Source organism: Pleuronectes platessa, chromosome 12 (genome assembly GCF_947347685.1).
Source record: "Pleuronectes platessa chromosome 12, fPlePla1.1, whole genome shotgun sequence".
NCBI lineage: Eukaryota > Metazoa > Chordata > Actinopteri > Pleuronectiformes > Pleuronectidae > Pleuronectes > Pleuronectes platessa.
Window position 1 is genome coordinate 13428015 of NC_070637.1, and position 21998 is coordinate 13450012.

Consider the following 21998-nt stretch of genomic DNA (forward strand, 5'->3'; position numbering starts at 1 on the left):
TTTAATTCATAGCTCCAAGAAGGGCACAGTATGTCTTTAATGACAGCCTGAACAAACAGCCGTGAAGTATGAGGCCGTGTGAGAAGTTGCAGAATGCAAAGTACTTCAGGGAGCGCGCACATGATTGGAAAACAACATTTTAGTAATGGCTCGGGCACATCACTTAATATACGAGCAGGTTTAATTATTGTGTATCCTGTCAGACAGAGAAGACAGGTCACGGAGAAGCACTTGGTGACCAGCGAGCATCACAGCCTTCACACAGCTGCCCACAGGAGATCCCCCTTCGAGCATAGTGCTGTTTGCACTCTCACAACATGACTGTCACATTCAGAAGCAAACCCTCTCTCCCCTGCACACTCGCGATGTGATAGATTGATGCTGTTTAACAAAAGTTTGGCACAAATCCACCACGTCCCCCCCGGTGAGATCTCAATCCTCGACATGATCTGTTTCTAACTTTTTTGACTTGCTAGATGTTTGCCTCTGCTCTGCGCCGAAGGGAGCCGCTGACAGGAGAACATCCCTGGCTGGGGATTTATGCACGCCACGTTTGATGTGTTGTCTGACCTTATCAGGGGCCTGGTGGCCCTAGAATATAAAAAATGTCCCCGAGGGAAAGTGTCAGCGCTGATGTTAACCACAGCGAGGCTGATGACACGACATCCGTCACGTACCCTTTGTTGACCATCCTTGTTGTGATGCTTTGACAACCTAGTGCTGAAACTTCCGGGATTGGAATGTGACTTTAATCACGCTCCGGTTTTAACATATTTGGGTGTGAAGACGCCTGATAAGTGACAGTGGAGTGGCTCCAACAAAGCTTTAGACGGCGCGTTCATTATTTAAACCGCTGTGTGGAAGTGAAGCAGAGAGACAGACGGTTGCTAAAACGCTCGTGTGCCTCGCTGGACTCTGACAGATTGAGGTCCTGCAGTCAAAGAGATCGTATTACCGAACCCATAATTTATCCACTTTAGAGTCAAACAATGAAGCTCCGTAGCCGCGCAGCACGGGGCAGCTCCACCGGTCAAACACCAAGACAAGGTCACCGTCCATTTAGCCTTCATTACACTGCTTTGCATATTGTATGTTTCTCCAGTGATGGTTGTAAGGCCACCCCAAGAACCTCTTTAATTTCTTTGCATGCCCACGTCAGGATTAGCCAGACGCTGGGCTGGTTGGTGGCTTACGGGCCTGAGGCGATGCACTTCAGGAAATTCTAGGGAAAGTCTTGAATGACTGACACGAACTGACAGGCAGAGGAGGGAGGGGGCAACGCTGCATGAAAAATAGAACACTCCATCCATCCTGGATCTCGTGATGATAGACATGTTGTTTTTTTTGCAAGAAGAATGTTATTAATCCTGAGTGGGACAAAACTGTCAACAGGCGGCAGATAAGGAAAAGAAGCTGATGTTTGGGTTTCGTCAGTCAGGATGTGAATAACACAAAGGTCAAGATATTGTATCTCTGCTGTTTTCCTTTATTCCCACTGCCGAGGAGGTTATGTTTTGTCTGTGTTTATAGATGTTGATAAATAAATGAAGGCATGTTCAGGGAACTGATATTTATGAGTATATGCACTGCACTGAGTCTCACTCTCGCTATGACTGTGCCACACAACTTGCATTCATTATCATTTCCTTTATTATGAGGTATTTGAATCAGTGTAGGTTCACAAGTAAAGCATGTATAAATACATCAACCAGGGCAAGTGGAGCAGGTAATTACATGTAGCACCAGTGAGTGTTCACATCATGTACAATGTCAGGGTTTACATGTGAATCCCTCCCACACACACACACACACACACACACACACACACACACACACACACACACACACACACACACAGCGAGACCTCCTGCGGTCAGATAATGCACGGTTAGTGTCCTAGCTTAAACGCCCCTAAACATTGTCCACGCTATGACTTCTCCCTGTCGACATCCTCTTACAGTACAACAGAAAGTGGACAATCTCAGGTCCCAAGCAGAACTTGAAGTTTTTATATTTCATGATGAATTAATCCACCAGAAATAGCCCCAACGCAAAACTCTCGGTGTTATCCTCTCCCCCGATCTGCAGTGTAGACAGTTCCCATTCAAACGCAGCTGAAAAACAACAAAAACCTTCCTGTAAGAGCCTGAATCTGATCAGGTCTGTGGCGCAGACGAGTCTGTTTGAGGGACTGTGACGTGAGAAACTGCCGATCTGAGATACGCAAATGTCAAAAGAAGCTTGACGTCAAAGAGGAAAAACAATTAACGAGCTCTTTCAACGGAATTAGAAAGATTAGGACTAAAATTAAATAGAACTTCAAGTGAAAGATGGAGGTGGAGATGTAAATTCAGACGCATAAAAACGCAGTATATCACCAGCTCCGGGTGCTTTTACTGTTTACTCAACTTGTCCAACTTCTTAAGTAGCTTTGAACATAAGTAGATTAAAAGGATCAAAAGAAAGTGGTGACAAATATTATTAATTACATTATTAATCGAGCTGTACACACGCACACACATTATATAACTCTCTCTTTAAACCGTGCATATAGCTAATTGAAGACTGTAGGTGATGTTTATGCTGTTGACTTCCCATGTCCTCGGGTAGATTCTTGTTTCTAGTTAAGCTGGGACCAAAACGTACAGTAGAGGTTTATCTGGGTTCCTAAGCTCCGCCTCGGCCAGCGGGGTTTAGTGTGGCCTGATTGGCTCGAGTCCAGGTTCACCAGATGTTCAGTAGAACCCATCGCTGCCACAGCTGCATTTCATACCTTCACATGTAAATGATTAATATGCTTTGATTCCTCAGGAGGTGAACTGCTGCTGCAAATCTGTGGCACTAACTGTTTAACACCAAGTCGTCTGGAAACTGATTGTATCACAAATGCAATATCACAGTAATTATAACGTTTTTGTTTTGATTCAGAATTTTGAGTATTTACAGTCAAAAAATAAACTGTTTTGTTTTGTATATTGAAAACAAACTCACTCAATAAAATCCAGTAATTCAAATGCAAAGAATAAACTACAAAGAATAAACTAAAAATAATTCAAAAGAATTTAGACTGACATTTATTCTGTTTGTATATATATCTATAATATGTATTTTGATAACTGTGCATTTAAAAAGGAAAAACTACTTTTTATTTGGTAGCCTCTGTAGTCTCCCACTGCAGTTATGTCAAACATATCTTACATGTTTGCCATTAAACTTGGCAATCTGTTTGTTTATAGAGCACCATGAAAGGAAACTATACATTTAATAGTAACAAGGACAAAGTAATGATATCATTTATCACCTTCTGTTTGCTTTGAGAGGAAGAAAAATAATAAAGAAGGGTAGATAAATGTGAAAAAGTAAAAAAGAGAAGTGTAATAAATGTGGCAGTCCTTAAAAATGCTGTGTCCTAAAGGTGTTTTATAGAAGGCCCGAGATGTTGTTAATCCTGATGTAGGGAGTAGTTCACTGATAAAGGTCGTCGCTCTCAGCCTGGGGTTTGACCTCGTGTCAAAGTTGGACAGTAAGACATATGTGATTTAAAAGACAGAAACACACTCATATGTGTTTCCCTGCAAAGCGTCATGTGATTTTAAAAGCATATAATTGCTGGAGGATAAGGAATTTGTCTGTAATGTGATTACAATATTCACAATGAGATGAATTAATCTCTTGAGCCATTCAAATAATGAGTTCTTCAGTTTGTTGTCAAGAGACTGTAGAATAAGTTATTTCAAGTGATTTTTTATAAAAGTCAGTTTAAAAACTAACACCTGCATCCTTGAATAGATAGTTTGAATAATTCCAGTATTTTTTTTCCCTTCATCTGGTGAACACAGTGGGGACATCACAGGGCTGCACTTACTTTGTTTCCTCCCCTCGCCCGAGGGGTGAGATATTGGTCATTTCAGACTTGATAGCTGAAAATATTGACATTTGAGAGAGTAATAAAAGTGCATACGTCTGAGCTGTTTACATTCGGTGCTGTGGAGCTGAAGAGTAAATGAAAAAGATATTGGCTCTCTGGATGCTCCAGAGTTTTTTTTTATTATTTACAACACGCGAGTCGCCTTTCAACATGTTGATTTACAATTTTGTTTGATTCTTTTCCTCGTTTATTTTTTATTAATTTATGATATTGAAAAGGTAATCACCGAGGCAGCAGGCTGTCTCACAGTTCTCTGGGATACATGACAAACGCAGGAAGCTCATGTCATTGAACCATCAATAGGTCAGAGTAGTTTTACTTATTTTAATTGCACATAAGAAAAGAAGATATTCAAATTCATATTTTATTCGTGTCATACACAAACCACACATCGTACGACCTGCAGTGAAATGTGTTTCTGTGGCTCTCCTTGACATGAAGATGAGCTAAAAAGATATTAACAATAATTTACTTGGGATATGATTATATTGTTGACTGATTTCTGCTTCACTATTTAAAATGACAAAAATCATCTTACTAAAGCAGAATATCAGTCTTAGAAGATTAACAGAAAATGCATTATTGTTAAATTACTAATACTACAGCTTTCTTTGTTAAAAGTACAAAATGTCTTGGAACATATGGACATATAAGTATTAATTTGGGGAATGGCCTTCTCTCAGATCCTCACTTATTACATTACTATTATTATTGGTCACAATTTCAATGCTGTAATAATTAAGTAAATATACTTCCCATGACTGCATATTATTACCCTGAGTTATCATAAAACGATGTGGGCCTCATATGGGCGTCTTGTATTACTGACACAAATAACGGAATAGACAGAATAGCTCAATTTTACCCACAATTTTTTTTTCTGAAGTGATTCTCTTGCCTTTTTTCCCTTAAATAGATGGATTTCATTATATATCAAATTGTTCTCATTAAAACTGTTCCTTAATTTAGTAGAAAATATCGAACATCAAATGAGAAACTCCTGCAGTAGCGCTGATTGATATTCAATTGAGCCTTATTAAAAATGCACCCGTTCAATTCTCTGTGCCTAGGGAAGTGAAGCACAGAACGCTGCGAAGTGAAGAATGTATAGATTCCATCACAATGTGAAGCCGTCGCTCGAAGTGGTGAACAACAAAATGAATTCACGCATCTGAATGTGTGAAACAGATCATGTGAATGTGTAAAACGTTCTGAAACTGTGGAAATATTTTGTGTCTGTCTGAATTGTGTTTCACGCAAATTAAATTTAGATGTGTAAAAGGTTTTTGTTGCTTTACAAACATTTGTGTAAATGTTAGTTCATTTTTGTGGAGGAACAATGAGTCACACAAATTGGGCTCAAATGTTTTTGTCACAGGCAAATAGTTTGACCCTGCATTTATTCCTTAGCCGACGAGCCAATCAGCATTCAACCCACTCACGATCCAATTAGACTAAGTCACACTATCCAATCGGAGCAGAAGAAGAAGAAGAAGAAGAAGAAGAAGAAGAAGAAGAAGAAGAAGAAGAAGAAGAAGAAGAAGAATATTCCTGCACATTTTTAATCACCCAAACATAATTAATATAACTAATGTATATTTATTATAGTTGCAAAACTATAGTATTCATGAACATCATTCCGAAAGCTCATAACATCAATAACCCTTCTTTACAACATCCTCTCAGTTGTTCACACAAACAGACAAATCATGATGTTTTTCCCTGGCGCTGTCACACAATATATATATTTCAGCCCTGTGCTGAAAGTGAAGCAGCAGAGACTCGGCTGCGGGATCTGTCTCCGCCTCACGGCTTCATTCCAGCGCCTCGAGTGCACATCTCAGTATTCTCATGTTGTGTATCAGCACCACAACGAGTCGGTGAAACAGGAAGTGCAAAGGACTCAGCTCTCCACTTGTGAACAACATTTTCATTCTGCTAATTGTTATAGTGAGCACTCTCATTTCGTTTGAGCCAACATGGCTGACAGATGGTGTATTACCCCCTCGATGGGCCCGGAGAGTGGCTGCTAGTCTGTAATAGGATGAGCCAACTGTTTGAAATGAACACGGTAATCATAGCACGGAGTCATTCAGCGGAGCCCTGATTGTAATGACTTAGGGTAAAGCAGAGGAAAAAGAAATGCTGATATCCAATACTTGATAGTCAGAGGAAGAGAATAGAGCAGGGTCGTCCCAGATGGTCTTTGCTGTTCAAAAAATAGAACGCATGCCCTCTGACAAAACGATAGAGGACAAACATGCAGAATCCACATGTTATTTCAGAGTAAACTGTTGCCTAAGCTGCTTCATCCACAGCTGTTTGTTTACTCACAAATAAAAAAAACTCACAACTGCCGCAAAAAAAACATCAGACGACAAGAAAAGCCAGACAACGCAAACAAAACCACAACAGAAGTTAGCGACAGGAGATGATGTCTACAGAAATAGCAGAGCTAGTTCCTGCGGTCAAGTACGCTGCCATTTGTAAATAAACAAGATATGTCTGTCGCCATTTAAAATCAGATGCTTGTCTATTTGAGGTATTACGGTACAGGGGCTTAGAGCATCCAAAAGAATGAATCAGTACTGTAAAACCTCAAATAGACGAGCATCAAATTCTGTTGTGTTTTGGCTTTTGTAGTGTTTAGTTTTTTGCAATTGGGTAGCGTTCTCCTTTTCTGTTAATGTGCATGTGTGACACATCTCAACCACATATGTGTGAAATCCTGAACTATAATTAGTGGCCAAGGGAAGGACTGTGCTGCATCCATAGACAGGATATCATGATCTATCTATATCAATCTATAGCTCTAACAAGCTACACAGCAATATATCAGTGATGTATTTGATCCAGCTGCAGAATTAATACACCCATCTAAACAACTGATTTGATCTTGATATTGATTCACATTCCCCTTCTGGTAACTCGCAGTAACAGCGAGTAGCTCTAAAGGCTAAAGGTTCTCGAGTTGGGTCTAAAAAGAACTTTAAAATACATGAGGATCAAATGCTGGTGGAAGCAAACATGCCTGGAGCAGCTCCTGTCAGGACGGGAACAGAAGGAGGGCAGAAGCATGTGTGTGTTTACAGCGCACCCAAACAAACCACGAGCTGAGACGATTCACCACATTCAACAATGTCGCCCGACACCAAATGTTTCCCTCCATATTACAGAGTGTGACACACAGGCAGCACAAGGCCCCTGCTTCACTACCAATGCACACATGCAACGTTTCCTACGAGGTTTGCTATTTGAAGCCAACACAGGAAAGGCAGCATTAACATTTGAAAAAGATTACTGTACAAGGAGAGATAATTAGAGCAAATATAAAAAAATATGAATAAACCTTAAGACCCTAATGTCAAGTTATGAAATCACAATAAAATATGGTAACGAGAAGTAGCCACGGGAATAACCCTGGATAAAACATGTTACCTTGGAAACTAGAGGCAGAGACAGAAGGCATCCGCAGTCTTTCCCGCAACCACATATTGTTTTATTACTCTGTGCTAATATCTGTCAATAAGAAACAACCACAAAACATGGAGACATAACAGACGATGCATTACTCCAAACAACTATTAGAGTTTAAAATATAAATTATACATTTTAATGTATACGATATTTTAAGACCTAAAGTTCAGACAATTGATATTTAGGTTATCAGGGATTTTTAAGATCCTGCAGAAACCCGGGGGAGGGGAAAGGAGGGTAATAAAGAAAATTATGCATATGGTGTTTGCCATATAGATGATTTTAAGCTTATAAGTTATAATTAATACATAATACAAAACTGTCAGCTAATATTTTAGTGTAATCAGTAAATAATCAGCAGTAAGTAGTTTTTAAATCTGTGAATAGTCTCCTCCCAGACCGAGCAGTGAACAGGCCTGAAGCTTTAAGAAAAGTTGAGTCTCTGCAGGTGGAAATGCTTCAACAACTTTGGTTCTATCACCACTGCAACAAGAACATTGCTGTCAAATGTAAACCGAGCGAGAACACAAATCATTCAGCTGCAAACAAGGTGACAAGGAATCACCTCCGACAGCAGCACAACACCAAACTCCGGCAAAACAAGCCCAGTGTAAAAAAAAATCCAGCAGCAAAGTTAAGTTTCAGAGAATGTGTTTCAAACGTCCTTGTGATATTTGCTATGTTATATCACTGTCCAGTATGTACGTCTGACATCCAAGCACTTTCTGGTCTGTTTCTATCTCCGTGAGTTGCTGTTATCAACTAAATCAGATGAAATGAAAAATAATTTCAGATGTGTGTTAAAGCCGACACCTGCCAATCATTCAAGCTTGGTTGTACATTCTGTACAGTACAGCTCACTTGTACAAATGACTGCAGAATTGCGATGTATAGACTGAGCCTATGACTCATGAGTGACTCATGTCAGGATGGAGGTATGGGCTGAACCCAGGAACACTGCGTCTGTAGGACTTGAACAACACCGACTCAGAGCCAAAGAAAAACTCAACAAACTGAGACGTCGTGAGTTTGATTCCTGGCTGAAGCGTTTGTCGAGGTCTGAATGAGTCATAAGATGTGTATTCCCATCTGATGATAAGAGTTGTATGTACAATAATGCACTATTAGGTTGCGTCTATGTAAAGATATGTGCAGAGAGAAGATGCACACTAGCCCACATTCAGAGGTGTAACAGAGAAGCACAGTAACAACACTGAAAGCTTGATATTTAACAGAGTGATTGAAAAAAACAACATTTCAAAAATAGAAAGTTCACGGCCACTTACATGATGTTGCTGTCCCACAGTGCGCAGTACGGGTTCATTGTTCCCTGGAAGGAAGGAAAAAGGACAAAATGTTCACCAGATAAATTGTGATGATGACAATTGCTCTTCATTTGCACCGTCGTTATAAATGAACTTTGCATTTGCCCTTCTGTGCAGATCAAAAATAATAATAATAGAGTGTTTTATGGATCAGAGAGAAACTACAAACTGGAGTGTGTATTCCATTATCACACATGAACGCGTTTGTTGACCCGCTCAGACTTACATGCACTTTACATCCCAGTTGAATAACAAGGTCTGGATCATAAAAAGGGAAAATGTCCTCGTAATGATCCGACTTGCAAATTAATTATCGAGCCAATTAGGCCCCATTGTGTTCAGGAAGCTGCCGTGGTCACTGCTCATACAGTCAACAGATAAGACCTCAGGACCATCGAGAGCTGGTGTCATTATAAATTACATATTTTATCTCCTACGATCAATGAACATCACAATCAACTTACCTGTGCTCTCTTTTACTTTTGTCTCAAATACTTCTCTACATCAGATGTTTCATTCTTATCTGATCTACCACCATCACTTTCCCTTTCTCATCATGAGATAAACTCATCTTCACCCCGGTCATGTCTTTGGTATCTAACTAGAACAGGACTGATCACCCATCCATAAATCTAATGAATCCGTTTCTATCTGTCTGTGTGGCCTGCCTGTCCATCTGTGTGTCGGTGTATCCTGTCCACCCACATGTCTGTCTGTCCATCCTTCGATCCGTCTGTTTGACTGTCTGTCTGTAGTATGTCCTGTCCACATGTCTGTTTGTCCTATTTGTCCACCTGTCTTTCTGTTTTTCCCATCTGCCCACCTTTCTTTCTGTCTCTCCTCTCTGTCCTGTCTGTCTGTTTATTTTTCCTGTCCTGTCCGCCCACCTCTCTCTGTCCATCCATCTGTCTGACCTGTCTGTCTGCCTGTCTATCTCCACCTGTCGATTTGTCCTGCCCCCCCCCCCCCCCCCCCGTCTGTCTGTCTGTGTGTCTTTATTTCCTGTCCGTCTGTCTATTTCCCGTCTTGTCTATCAGTACAGGTTAATCACCAATGGTTTGGAAGGTGGGACAGAGAGGATTATGGGTAAGGGTATAGGTGTGGCTCCTTCACCTGCATCTGTAATAAAAAGACGACAGGACATGTCTGTGGTTCTTACGTTTGCCAGGTGAGCCAGTTCGATCTCCAGGTGGGACTCCGTCACTTTGGGCTCAGGTCTCACCGTGACCGCGATGACCTTGGAGTTCACGACAGTGTGGTTCCTGCGTCATAGAAAACAAAATCAGTTAGGAAACAAATCTCATTTCCTGGATAGTCTTTTGAAACACTGTTTAATTGAATCATCGAGGGTCAAGTGTTAAGACAACGTTCGAAAAGCAGAGGCTCCTCTTTGATATAGAAGCTTAACCATGATGGTATATTCTGTATCCCTGTAAATGTTAAATGCAGCTTATTGATATAAAGGATGAGCACTATACAACATTTGCAGTGTTTAAAGCCTGGACCCTGATTTTACTTCAAACACCCCAGGCCTCTTTTTCTGCTCTGTGAAGAAGCATTAACACTTAAGGATTAGATTAAGACTTATGTGGGATCTGGAGTATAAGGAACTCTCGCTGTTAAAACCTGATTTGGTGTCTGAGAAGATTTTGAATTTAAAGTTCCTCTCTGAGGGGCTAATGTAATTATCTGAAATCGGGAGTGCAAGTTTCTTCAAATTAATTTTTTAAACCTCGCAGAGTGTTAGTGTAAGGTATTTGGTGCAGCTTTAACCCAAATATCACACAGACTTCAAAAGCCGCCCATTAGACGTGAAAGCAGCTCTGCAGGAGGTTTTCCAGGTGTTTCAAACACCCGAGCAGATCAGAAACCCGAGAGTACAAATCAAAGGCTCCAGATGTTTCTTTGTGTCTTTCCCTTTAAAAAATACGGCATTCTACTCCCGTTTAAAAAAAAACATCTCCAGCTATTGTATAGTTGACAGAATATTATTTTCTCTTAGGAGCTGGAATCCACGAGCACTTCCCACTAAGGAAGAAGACTGTAAACCACACCGAGACAGCAGAGGGGAGAGAGGAGTGGCCAGCTGCCCTACCAGCACCACCTGAGAACCATTTCATCTGCCTCTTTCAAATTGTGTAAGTCAGTCACTTGTCTGGACTCATTGTATGATCGAAATCGATGGAGCAAATAGGTAAATTATTTCTGCCCCCTGCTCTTGGTACCTGAAACCTCACAAGCTTAAAATCTGGCAAATAGAAGATCGGCGTATCCCCTTGTTATTCTAGGGAGAGTGACCTTCGGCGTCACATCATGAGCTCCTCTCCACACGTACACAGCTGCTGCTGCTGCTGCTGCTGCTGCTGCTGCTGCTGCTGTGACTGACAGCCTGGCCGGTCCTGGGTTGACCGCTCCGTCCTTGGGCTGTTAGTGCCAGGGACCTGTTGATCGGGCTCTGGCATCCCGGTGGTTGTCTGGGACGTCCCACTGCTTGTTCCAGGCTATAACGTCGCCCTGAATTAACTCCACAGTCCGCGCTTCACTAAATATTTTTTCTTTGAATTGAACTAGTTGTGTTTTGTAGCACAAATCCCTCATTTCATGTTTACACGGTATATGCTTTCTCAGCAGTACTGACTCCATATGAATTAGAATGTGAGGAAAGCTATTTTTTTAAACATCTACTTAAAATATATGGAACAAACCTCCAGGTTTATTTAAACAGAAAACTACAATTAAAGAAAGTTCAAGCTATGAAAATGTATTTAAATCCTAAAAATAAGGAATATGGAGGATGTGTATGAAAAAGCCTGTGTGCAACCTCTATGTGTTTTTTTTCCCCATCATTTCAACTTTAATCTTGTTTTCTACTTGTGTTTGATAATTTGTGCTTTTATGATTGTAAACCAATGAATTGTAACTTGGAAGCATTAAAGCTGCATGTATGTGTTGTATTGAGAAAAAAAAAAGGTAACTTCAAATAGAAGATACAACATCAGCAGCACATTCATCTGCTTTTCTCCCTCTTCCTGTTTGACACGTTTAATGTCATTGTGCTGCAGAGGAACAGCCGAGGGACACAAATCTACAACTTCAAATACAAATAGATACCCGTGCTGCTTCAGAAGGATTAGATCTGTCATATTGTTTGTCTGTTTGTTTTTTTTACCAGCAGTTCAGAAGATACAGACGAGGAAATGTGCTGCTCTTACTTTGGTGAAGGCAGCATGAGTCCGAGAGTTTTGTAGAGAACTGTTCCCAGAATAAAGACGGGGGATCCTTCCATATCTGGAGGAGAAGATGAAATATCAGCTATCATCACTCATAGACTTTTTATATTTATAGCATTACACAACCTTATTATTCAAGTGGATCGGATTTAATGAGGCACATATTCAAAATGTTCATGCTGTGTAGATTTAACAGTGTACGGTTTTGCTTTCCAGTACTATGGCAGGTTTTCATAACTGGAGACAGTTGTAAATGGGAGTAACACTTGGCTAATGCAAACCTGCTAGTTTGTTCTGCCAGTGCTGAATCTGCCAGTAACACTTAACACTAAGACTTTTTTTTTTAGTGTACTTTCTGCAACTTTTTGCCGCAGACTTTGTCGACTCGGCTTCTACACAGCGTCCAAATGAGAGTGGTCGGGATTAGGCACCGGATCCTCTAATCAATCCCTTGTTTTGTTATCTTTGATATATTCCAGATAAGACTGATTACACCAATTAACCAAATTGTCTGGCTCCGGATTGCAGTAAACTGTGGCAACTGGCACCGTTTGAGAGGAGGCTCAAAACGCTGAGTCGATTGGAAATCCTCGGCGGGGTGAACAAGCGAACGCAAGCGAACCGGCTTTGTTCGGAGGCGTGCAGCTTTATTTCACTCCCCAGATACAAGGGTCGCAGTAGCATAAAATGAAAATATAATACATCCTGCAGAAGACTAATGCTGCTGTGCAAAAGTCATACTGCAGGTTTTCAGGCGAGGCAATGCAACCAAAATCACTCAGCGTTGGCCGAGATGTCAAGATATTCATTTTCCGCTCCTCAGCAGTGGCCCCTGAATCCATCACAAGGTGTTCGCTGCACATTCATCTCACATTTCCGCTGCATTTACCTCCGCAGACGCTAGGAAACATTACAGCCGGCTTTAAAAAGGAGAAGAACTTTACGTGTGTGTCCTACGAGAAGTAACGCTCGTGCCCGCAGACGTGTTCGCGAGGCTCGGGGTCCGGAGGAAAGATGTACAATTGAAACGTCTCCGTGTGAGATATATTGCGCCCCGTACCTGCTGACTGGGAAACAAAGAGGCCCTTCGGGATGACCACTTTATCTTCGGAGTTCCTGGCCCAGTCGACCATGCCTTTACGACCCTTCATGGGGAAGTTGATGTCAGTCATTACAGACACTGCTGGAAGTCTCTGGATGCTGGCCACTGCAGAATTCAAACAAACGGAGCAACGGAGAAATATGGACGATCAATATACTTTCGGGGCTATTTATGCATTAGGAGATTGTCTTACAGAGAATCAGAGTGAATACATTTACCAGAAGTCTGTGGTTAAAAAAAAAAAGGCTCCTGCACGTGATCATATTTTCTCTCTCGGGCTCCTGCTCACGTGTGAATTATGGAGGGAAATAACCACCCAGATGCATGTTTAATACCTATTTCTGTTTCTAAGTTTAGTTTTAAAACAAGAATGGACACATGGGAAATATAGAACAACAGGATTATAAAATAAAATCTATTGCTCTTCATTATTTGTCTATTTAATATAACCTTGTTTGGGCCTCAGGCTCACACATATGCAGGATGGGACGCACACAGAAATCTGTTGTGTGGTCTGTGGTGCGTTTGAGGTTGTTGTTGTTGTTAGACAAATGTTTTTTGGGGGGTTGCGATATAAATGAGAAGTGAAGAAGAGGAAGATGTCGGTATTGTTGCTGTTGGTGAGAGGGAAGAGGAGGAGGAGGAGTAGGAGTAGGAGGAGGAGGAGGAGGAGGAGGAGGATGTGACGTTGTTGAATGCACTGTAATGTAACCTGCTCCTCCACCTATACAAGGTGATTTATACTGGTGAGAAGTGAAAATTCTTTGACCCCGGGAAACCCAGGGTTACCTCGATGACCCTGAATCCTGCTTCGTAGTACAGGCCTCAGATACTGTAGCATCTAACCATCATCAAAACAAATACATGTCTATATCAAACACATGGAATGAATTATTTAACCTGCTCTATTTCTATATTTAGATATGTGCAGTCTGTTGTACTCTTTCAAACTAAATCTGTGATCTGTATATAAACTCTTGGAGGCTTTGGATTTTTTTTTGGAACTCCTTTGGTTTATAATTTAGATCCATGCAGCATTAAGGGTTTTGGGGGTTAGACTTTTCATTTTCTTTTTTTCCCATTTTACCTTGAAGTTAGTCACCTTGTGTGTTTTCCCGACTTGCTTTACTTCCTGTCTCTGTCTGCCCCTCCCTCATGTTTCACCTGTGCCCAATTATCCCTCACCTCCCTCATGGATTTAGTCTCCGCGCTCCTCAGTCTTCTTTGTCACTTCGTCTGGCTTTGTTCCTGCTGGTGCTCCCTGGTGTTACCTCGTACTTGCTTTCCCTATTTGTTCCTGTACCTTAGTTTTTTCCTGAGTTTGAGTTTTGGATCCCAAAACTTTCTTTTTCTTTGCCTTCCTGTCTGCCAGCAGAGACTTGGAGCCTGTGTTTCAGATTAAATATTCTTTCTCTGCATGACGTGCTTTGTCTGACGTCTGCTCTCAGGGTCCTGTAAATCACAACTCCTCACTATATAACAGTCCCATGACCTGAATTCAAAAACACAGGATTGCTGCCTGCAAGTTTAAATTCTCCACTACCTAACACCATCAGTTTGAATCTGTGTCCATACTAACACGGGACCACTCACATACTTCACCCGGCTACAATTGTTACATATTGCTTGAACATTGGCTCGTCTCCTAAATGTGTGTATAAGCAGTTGTATCATTGAAAAATGAATTTAACTGCACAATAGCAGTTGGGAAAGACGACATTGTCATTAGTGCCTGTAATGGATTCCAAACTTCTTAGTTTAAGCAGCTCTAAGGCTCCAGAGTAGTGTGGACACCAGGTGTATCCGAGAGTTGATTTGTTTTCAAACTACAAAAATGTAATAGTTTGGATGTAGCCTCAGATTTGGTTTGTTATTTTTAAACTAGAGCATGACAGGCATATGTTTTCAATTAAAATAAACTGTAACCTTAGAAATCCTCATTTGAGGTCTCCAAATAACTTAATACCAATCTGTATACCTTTGGATTGTTAGAGGAAGCTGCACTCCCCATAGGAAAAAAAAACCAAGGACACAGGGCCGTTGAATACGCAGGTAATTTATAATAAACTCTCAAGTGGTTTTCTTGCAACGCATCGACATTTACCACAGGGCGGAAAATCAAAGGTACCACATGACAACTTTTAGACTGGTAATCTCCTTAATCACTGTTTTCTTCTCTCAGCTCCCCGGTGAGGTGCAATAAAACACCAGTCCATACGCCGACAAGGAAAATACCACGGATCAGCTGAAGCGGCCTCAGCATTACAAGGGGGGGGGGGTCGATAAAGCTGCTCTGTTGTCTACCTGGTGTCACATCCAGTCCCTGTCAGGTGGTGCTTCACAGAGACGGAGAGGAATCTGAGGCTAATCCCACCATTGATGCACAAGCTCCGTTGTTCCTCAGGCCCAGCCGGTTTTACAATTTGAAATCTTGGAAAGACGCCACGACTGAGTGAAAACCTGAGACAGGGAAGGTGCGTCTCTCGTGCTGGGGATGATCGAGCTGCGGGCATGAAATCACAGGGCACCACAAAGGCCCCGTTCCCACCGCCAGATGTTGGGAGCAGCGGTGGCTAAGTGTTTGTGTGTGTTTGTGTCGGCGGCTTTAGTCGCGAGGCACGCTGTGACACACAGGACGCTATAGGCTTCTGGGTAATGCGGCAGGTAAATGGGCTTTTCTACTCGCCTGACGGGAGCCGACAGCATAAATAGAGCGATCATGTTGAACTGTGATGCTTCTGAACACGGTTTCGCTGAGGGAATTATAGCAATGCACATTCCATCCGAACGTGCTCATATGAGACTCAGCATTCAGCCACACGTCCAAGTCAGACGACATCAACAGTCTGCACAGAAAAATGTATTCACTTTGCATTTGCAGCATCTTTTTCGTGTGTCATTACGATTAATCACTATTAATGTCAAAACACTCTCCGGACCATGAAGTGCAGGCTCACAATAGACCCCTAGAAGAATGTCAAAAGTGAATGATGTCTTCCACCTTCAAAGTGGCCTTTAATTTAATTTCTAACATGTCCCAAGCATCACTTTTGTCCTCCACGTGTTTGCTTGCGCGGCAAGACAGTACGTTGCCGGAGTGCGGAGCCTTTTTGCAATCAAGGTTATTTGACTAAAAGTGGGAGGACAGAGGACGCCGCCCTGGTGACAGCCAGTATTTATCGAGGTGTCAAGAGGCTGCCATAAATTAGTGACGAAATGATGCCGCAATATCTTACTCGGCCAGATGCTGTCCACTCGGATTCGACCGATGCCTCCACAAAACTTTCCATTCCTTTAATCAAAAGAGACACGCCACACGGCCCGGGCTGGACCGACGCCGTGTGGCTGGCGACCAAAGACTGAGCTGTGTCCCGGGTGAAATCATTAACATGAAACATCTGCATCCCCGTGTCTCAGTCGTGTCTCGTCATAACAGAGATTATGTGACTCATGGAAATATGGAGTAAAATCTGAAAAAGATAAAAGTAATTTGCATCGAAATCTGGAATTGTTTCACTTTAATGACAGAACTGGAAACTTAAACAAGAAGCAGTAATTTTTATTTGAAGGTAGAACACAGAGTTCTTTCTCCCCACAAGACCTCAGTGCTTTCAGCCAGCAGCCAGCGAGCTTCTGGATGATTCCAGCCAGAGGCAGCTCATTACTGCTACATCTTCAAATAACCGCTCACAAGCCAAATAAGCCCTCAGCCTGTGTGCGAGGATGTCCCCCCCCCCCCCCCCCCCCCCCCCAAAAAAAAACCCTCTCAAATCTGCCGTCCTCGGTTCTGCAAGACCAGAAATGATAATGATGCTGTTGTTCCAGGGTTATTTTAAAACAACACATATGCTCCTTCAGAAATTGAGGGAAATTCATGTTTGTCCTTTTTTTTGAATGAGTCATAATATTTTTTTCCAGAGTAACTTCAAGTAATTCATGTATAAACGTTACATAAACTCTAAATATGCTAAAAAAGAACAATATAAGATTCATGTTTAGTCGTCATCAGTATTATTCTGTGAGCTACTTAAGATAAACAAATCCTCTTAATACATATTAAGCTTGTTAATGAGGTGAAAGTGAAACAAACCTCTTAGAAAAGATGTATTCCTTTCTTTCCTTCATAAAAACATGTTGCCCTTTTCCGAAGATGAAGAGATATGTCAATTTTGAGTTTTCTGAATTAGTCTCGGGGGATTATTGACTTAATATATCTGCCTAATTAGAAATTAAAAATGAGGGTTGATGCAGATTAAGGCCAATAACAAGGTGTATGGAATAATTAACCAGACTTCAGTCATGCCTGAGAGATGTATAAGGCAAAAAAAGACAACTGGGATCTACTTTCTTTAAAAAAAAAAAAGGTCTGTATGACTTCTTCATTGTCTAACTTTCTGAGAGTATGTCTAAGAGTGTGAGACATCTACACCTACTGTAAGTAATTTAATCTAATTATAATTTATTTAAAGAATCACAAATTAACATGTCAGAGCTGTTGACGCAATCAAGGTGCCTGCAGGCTCTGCTAAAATAGAACCAGAGTTGGACTTGTGTCTTAAAAAATTAGTTTCCTCATTAGAGCAGTCAGAGTCATTAGTGGCAAGATCATGGTGCTGGGAAAACATGTTGTTTCTGATCACTCGTGAAGCTCAAAATAACAACAGTGGTGTACAGCTTGTGTAAAATATATAATTGTCTTTAAGTTTCTTTTCATCCATCCATTATCTATGATGCTTATCATTTGTAGGTTGTTGAGCTGCTGCAGCCAATCCCCGCTGGCATTAGCTGGGGGATGGGGTACTTTGCCAAAATTAGCCACATAACAAAATTGTTTTGGCCCAGATTTGGCCCACATCAAACACTGGAATGGGGTGGAATGATGGCACTTGAGCTGTCTGCTCCTGTTTGCCAGATCTGGGCCACAAGCAACTCATAGCAATACAGCAGGTCAGTGACCCGAATTTGTTTTGTGTAATTCAGGTCATAGTGACGAGTTACATTCACATCCAGAATACACATTGCCTAGAGCACCGCATGTCTGCATCCCTCAAGACTCTTACCCTTTGTGTCTGGGCCTCAAGATGGCCAGCAGTGCTGCACCATTTCCTGAAGTGGCCCACATCCGTTTGCTATCTGAGCTGCAGATGATCATGCCCACCTTTATTTTATCCTCTTTAGATTACTGCAATCAAGTGGTCCAGAATGTTGCTCCTACGCTGTGGTCCATCTTGTTGTTGTTGTTTCCCTCTTTAAGTCCTATTTTATTTTATTTATTTTATATTTTATATGAAGCCATTTCAATCGCCTCGTTGAAAATGTGCAATACTAATAAATTAGCCTTGCCTTTGCACTTTCTCATGTTATGGACCTAAAATGCAACTGGTGCTTGGATTTTTGGATTCCTCTTGGTTTTTCATTCTCTGTTTTATTTTGAAACTTTGTGCCTTGTGTGTCTCTCTGGCTTTACTTCCTGTCTTTGCCCTGCTTCCCGTCTGCACCTGTCCTCATGTGTTTCACCTGTGTTCATTATCCCTCCCTCCCTCGTGCATTCCTCTGTTTCCCTTTGTCTTGTCCGCGTTGTCTGTTCATGCGCCCTGTGTTTCCATTTCACTCACCACCGTTAGCCTACTTTGTTCTTTTCTCTTTTGGAGTTCTTTTGTGGAGTTTTTGATTTTCAGTTTGTCTCACTGCGCTCCAGTGACTGTAAGTCTGCAGTTGTGTCCTGCAAACATAAACCCCCTGATAGAGTCAAGGTGATCGTACCTTCAAAGTTGTGGCCCCAACACTATGGAATACTCTCCCTTTAGATTTACAGTCTGACTGGCTTTTATCTCACTAGGTGCATTACAGTGTTTTTAAATGCATGTGTTTTTATTGTCTTTCTATTGCATATTTTTAACTGTTTTCAATGCTTATATTTATTGTGTATTATACTTCCTGATGTTATATTATTCATGTGAAGCTCTTTGTGACCTGAGAAAGGTGCTTTATCAAATAAATGTACTTATCCTGGACTGGTCTACGGATGTATCATTTGGAAATAATGAAACTTAGGAATAGCTACAATAGTGTGGTCGGCAGTAAAATATGTATTTGTAGAGAAGAAAAAAAAAAAAGAACAAGCAATATCTTGAGTAGGAGCCCTGGATGTGCCACTTAGTGCTTTTCTGTAAGAAGGACACACACTGTTGAGTTGCATCACTGCCTCGATATAGATAGATTTTCCATCGTATCTGGTCTAATGTATGGACACAGTTTAATCCATAGTGATACAGAATGGAGAGAAGGCCCCACGGTCATATAACTGCTCTATACAAACAAAAGTATTTTTATTTTCATATCTATCGAAGTGAAATGCACTGCTTTTTTAAAATTTAGTTTGAAAAACTCTACTGTCCTTTAGAGTTGGTTTCAAATAATAAGTTGCTTATTGTCCGCAAAGCACGGGTCATGTGTTAATGCTTTTTCTGAGATAAAGAGGAGGCCGTGGCAGAGAGATCAGATGACCACCATTAAGCCAAACTGGAGGGTGTAAATATTCCAGCGTCTGTGAAAGAAGTCATTAATGCTCGGCGTCCGAGCCTCGTTTCCAAGTGTCCGTTACTTAATTTCCCTCTCACATTGTTTCATAATGGCCTTTTGATGGGTGCATTCATCGCGCCATGTTTGTCGTGCTTTTTCCAGGGGGCCGCCTACAGTATAAATCATTATGGAAATCACACACCATAAAGAGCCACTGAGTACAAGTGTGTGCTCGAAGTGGGTCAAATGTTAGCTATTGTAAAGAATGCATGGAGGCCTCGCTCCCCATCAGAGGATTGCCCACCAGCAGCCGCTGTACATGCTCACATTCACTTGCATGAATAAATCAGCACCGCGGATCTATTATTCCGTTGCAGTAAGTTACCATTTACAGCTTAGTAAGGAGTGAAATGCCACCGAGACCTCAGATCAGCCGAGAGGCTGCGCGACACAAGCTAAAAGAACCCATGAGAACATCAGGGAGGAGAAAAATGCTCAAAGACTCATATCCACTCACTTTATTTTTAGGGGGGAGATGTTATCTGGACCACGATCAGTGGTGCAGAAAATTTGCTTGCGAGTTTATTACAACTGCAAAGAATAACTTGAAATTTCACTTCCAATTTAATCTCCTTTAATCAGACACTGACCATATTTTTTCCCATGACTTTTAATTTCGCAAGAAACTGACAAACATGTTTTTTTTAATGATGCTGCACTTCTGTACAGCGTGCTTCAGGGCGTGTGCTACTAATCAAGCCTCTCTCACAGGACTGCAGTAAAGTGCAACATCAGAATCCTACATTACCTTAGAATACGACAAATATTTAGTCTGACATTTATTTTTATAATTCAAACTGCGGATGAATATAAAACCAAGTTCACACAGTTATTTATTATTCAAATGAGATTGATTTTAGTCTTATTTGTCCTAATCTTCTATTAAATTAGTTTAAATATGAAAATATCACTAAAACAATATATTTTATATTTTCTATTAATTACTAGTTTGTACCTGCTGTGGTTTTTAAGCTTTGGGTCAGTTCCTGTTGTTCTTAAATGTTGTATATAAATAGAAGTGACTTAACTCGACTCCTTATAGCTCTAGTTAGGAAAAGCTTGTGTAGAGCTCTTAATATTAGATTAGCTGTTAAGTGCTTCTCAGGAATTTAGCACATTGAGACAACAAACTCAGTTTTAACTTAACCTTATTGATTTGCAGTAATTCTTACCCCCCCTACCCATGCCCTATTTATCCTAAATTAATGATGGAGGGGAAATTGACACAAGGATTGAGCCAAGTACAGGGATTTTTTTTTTTTATCCATGTCAAGGAGAAAAGAAACGGCAAATTTAACAGGGTCAGGGAGTAAAGTGGGGCTGGTTTCTTCTTACCCAAGTTCCCAGTCATCAAATAGGCGTTGTGGAAATCCTTCATGCCCAGTCCAACGATGTGGATGAATTCCTCTATGACCTGCATGAGCTCCACTGCTCCAGGATAGATCTGGACAAGATGAGAGAAACACAAAAAGACATGTTCAATGTCAACAGTGCTGCCATGATTATATCAATGATGAATGGATGGAGCATAAAATACAAATATATGATAGTAAATAAATTAAGTACATTAAAAAGCATCAATTTGTTATTTGATTTTCAGTTTGTAACTTGTGTAAAACCCTTTTATATACAATGCATTGTTATTATCATAAAAAAGATATACTAGAAACAAACACAGATACAAAGTGTGGAATGTCGTTAAAAGTATCTCCTAAATTACATGAAGATATAAAAGTGCATTAAAAGAAAGTAGAGTGAATATGTTAAAGCCAAATAAAGCTTAAAGCAGTGATGAAGAACTGTCGGTGGAAGATACATTTAGAGGTTCAACTGAAATACTAGAAGAACCATTTGATCCATCCCCTCTCATTTCTTTATTTTGTGTTGCACCACTGAATAAACCTAAACAATCATAAGCACAACACGCTGGCCTTCTGCACTATTGTGACTCTTTCTATTTAAATGGAAAGACCATCTCCCCCAGAAGTACTTTCATCGGATCAAATAGCTTATGCAATACGTCAGACTAGAGAAGATGAGATACTCTCCTTCTTCAAGGGTCTCTTCTGAAAGTCTTCTAACATGGCAGCCGTTTTTGATGTTGGTGGATCAGATGGAATCAGAGCCCTGTAATTTTATTTTCCTCCCCTGTGGCTGTCGGCAGATTATTAACTTTAATTTGTGGGCACAGCTCTGATGGTTGGACACAATGTTTTGTTTGTATTCCTGTTTTAATATGAAAATCAAAGAAGTTAAAGAAAACATTGTGTTTTCTGATGGATTGCATCCTTTCCAACATTTCATAATTGTAATGATGAAAAAACCAGTGGATTCTACAAACACAGTCCCTGGTT

The 21998-nt window shown here is 40.9% G+C and overlaps 1 protein-coding gene across 1 annotated transcript in view; it reads right to left on the reverse strand.

Annotated features, from left to right (window-relative positions):
• The window catches only part of adgrb3 (adhesion G protein-coupled receptor B3), a 119760-nt gene that overhangs the window by 27259 nt on the left and 70503 nt on the right, over window positions 1-21998 (reverse strand). The window contains exons 12-16 of the mRNA XM_053436382.1: window positions 20980-21088; window positions 13021-13167; window positions 11943-12018; window positions 9890-9992; window positions 8692-8735 (exon numbers count right to left, since the gene is read on the reverse strand). Of these exons, the coding sequence (XP_053292357.1) occupies window positions 8692-8735; window positions 9890-9992; window positions 11943-12018; window positions 13021-13167; window positions 20980-21088 (479 nt within the window). The remainder of the gene's footprint in view (window positions 1-8691; window positions 8736-9889; window positions 9993-11942; window positions 12019-13020; window positions 13168-20979; window positions 21089-21998) is intronic.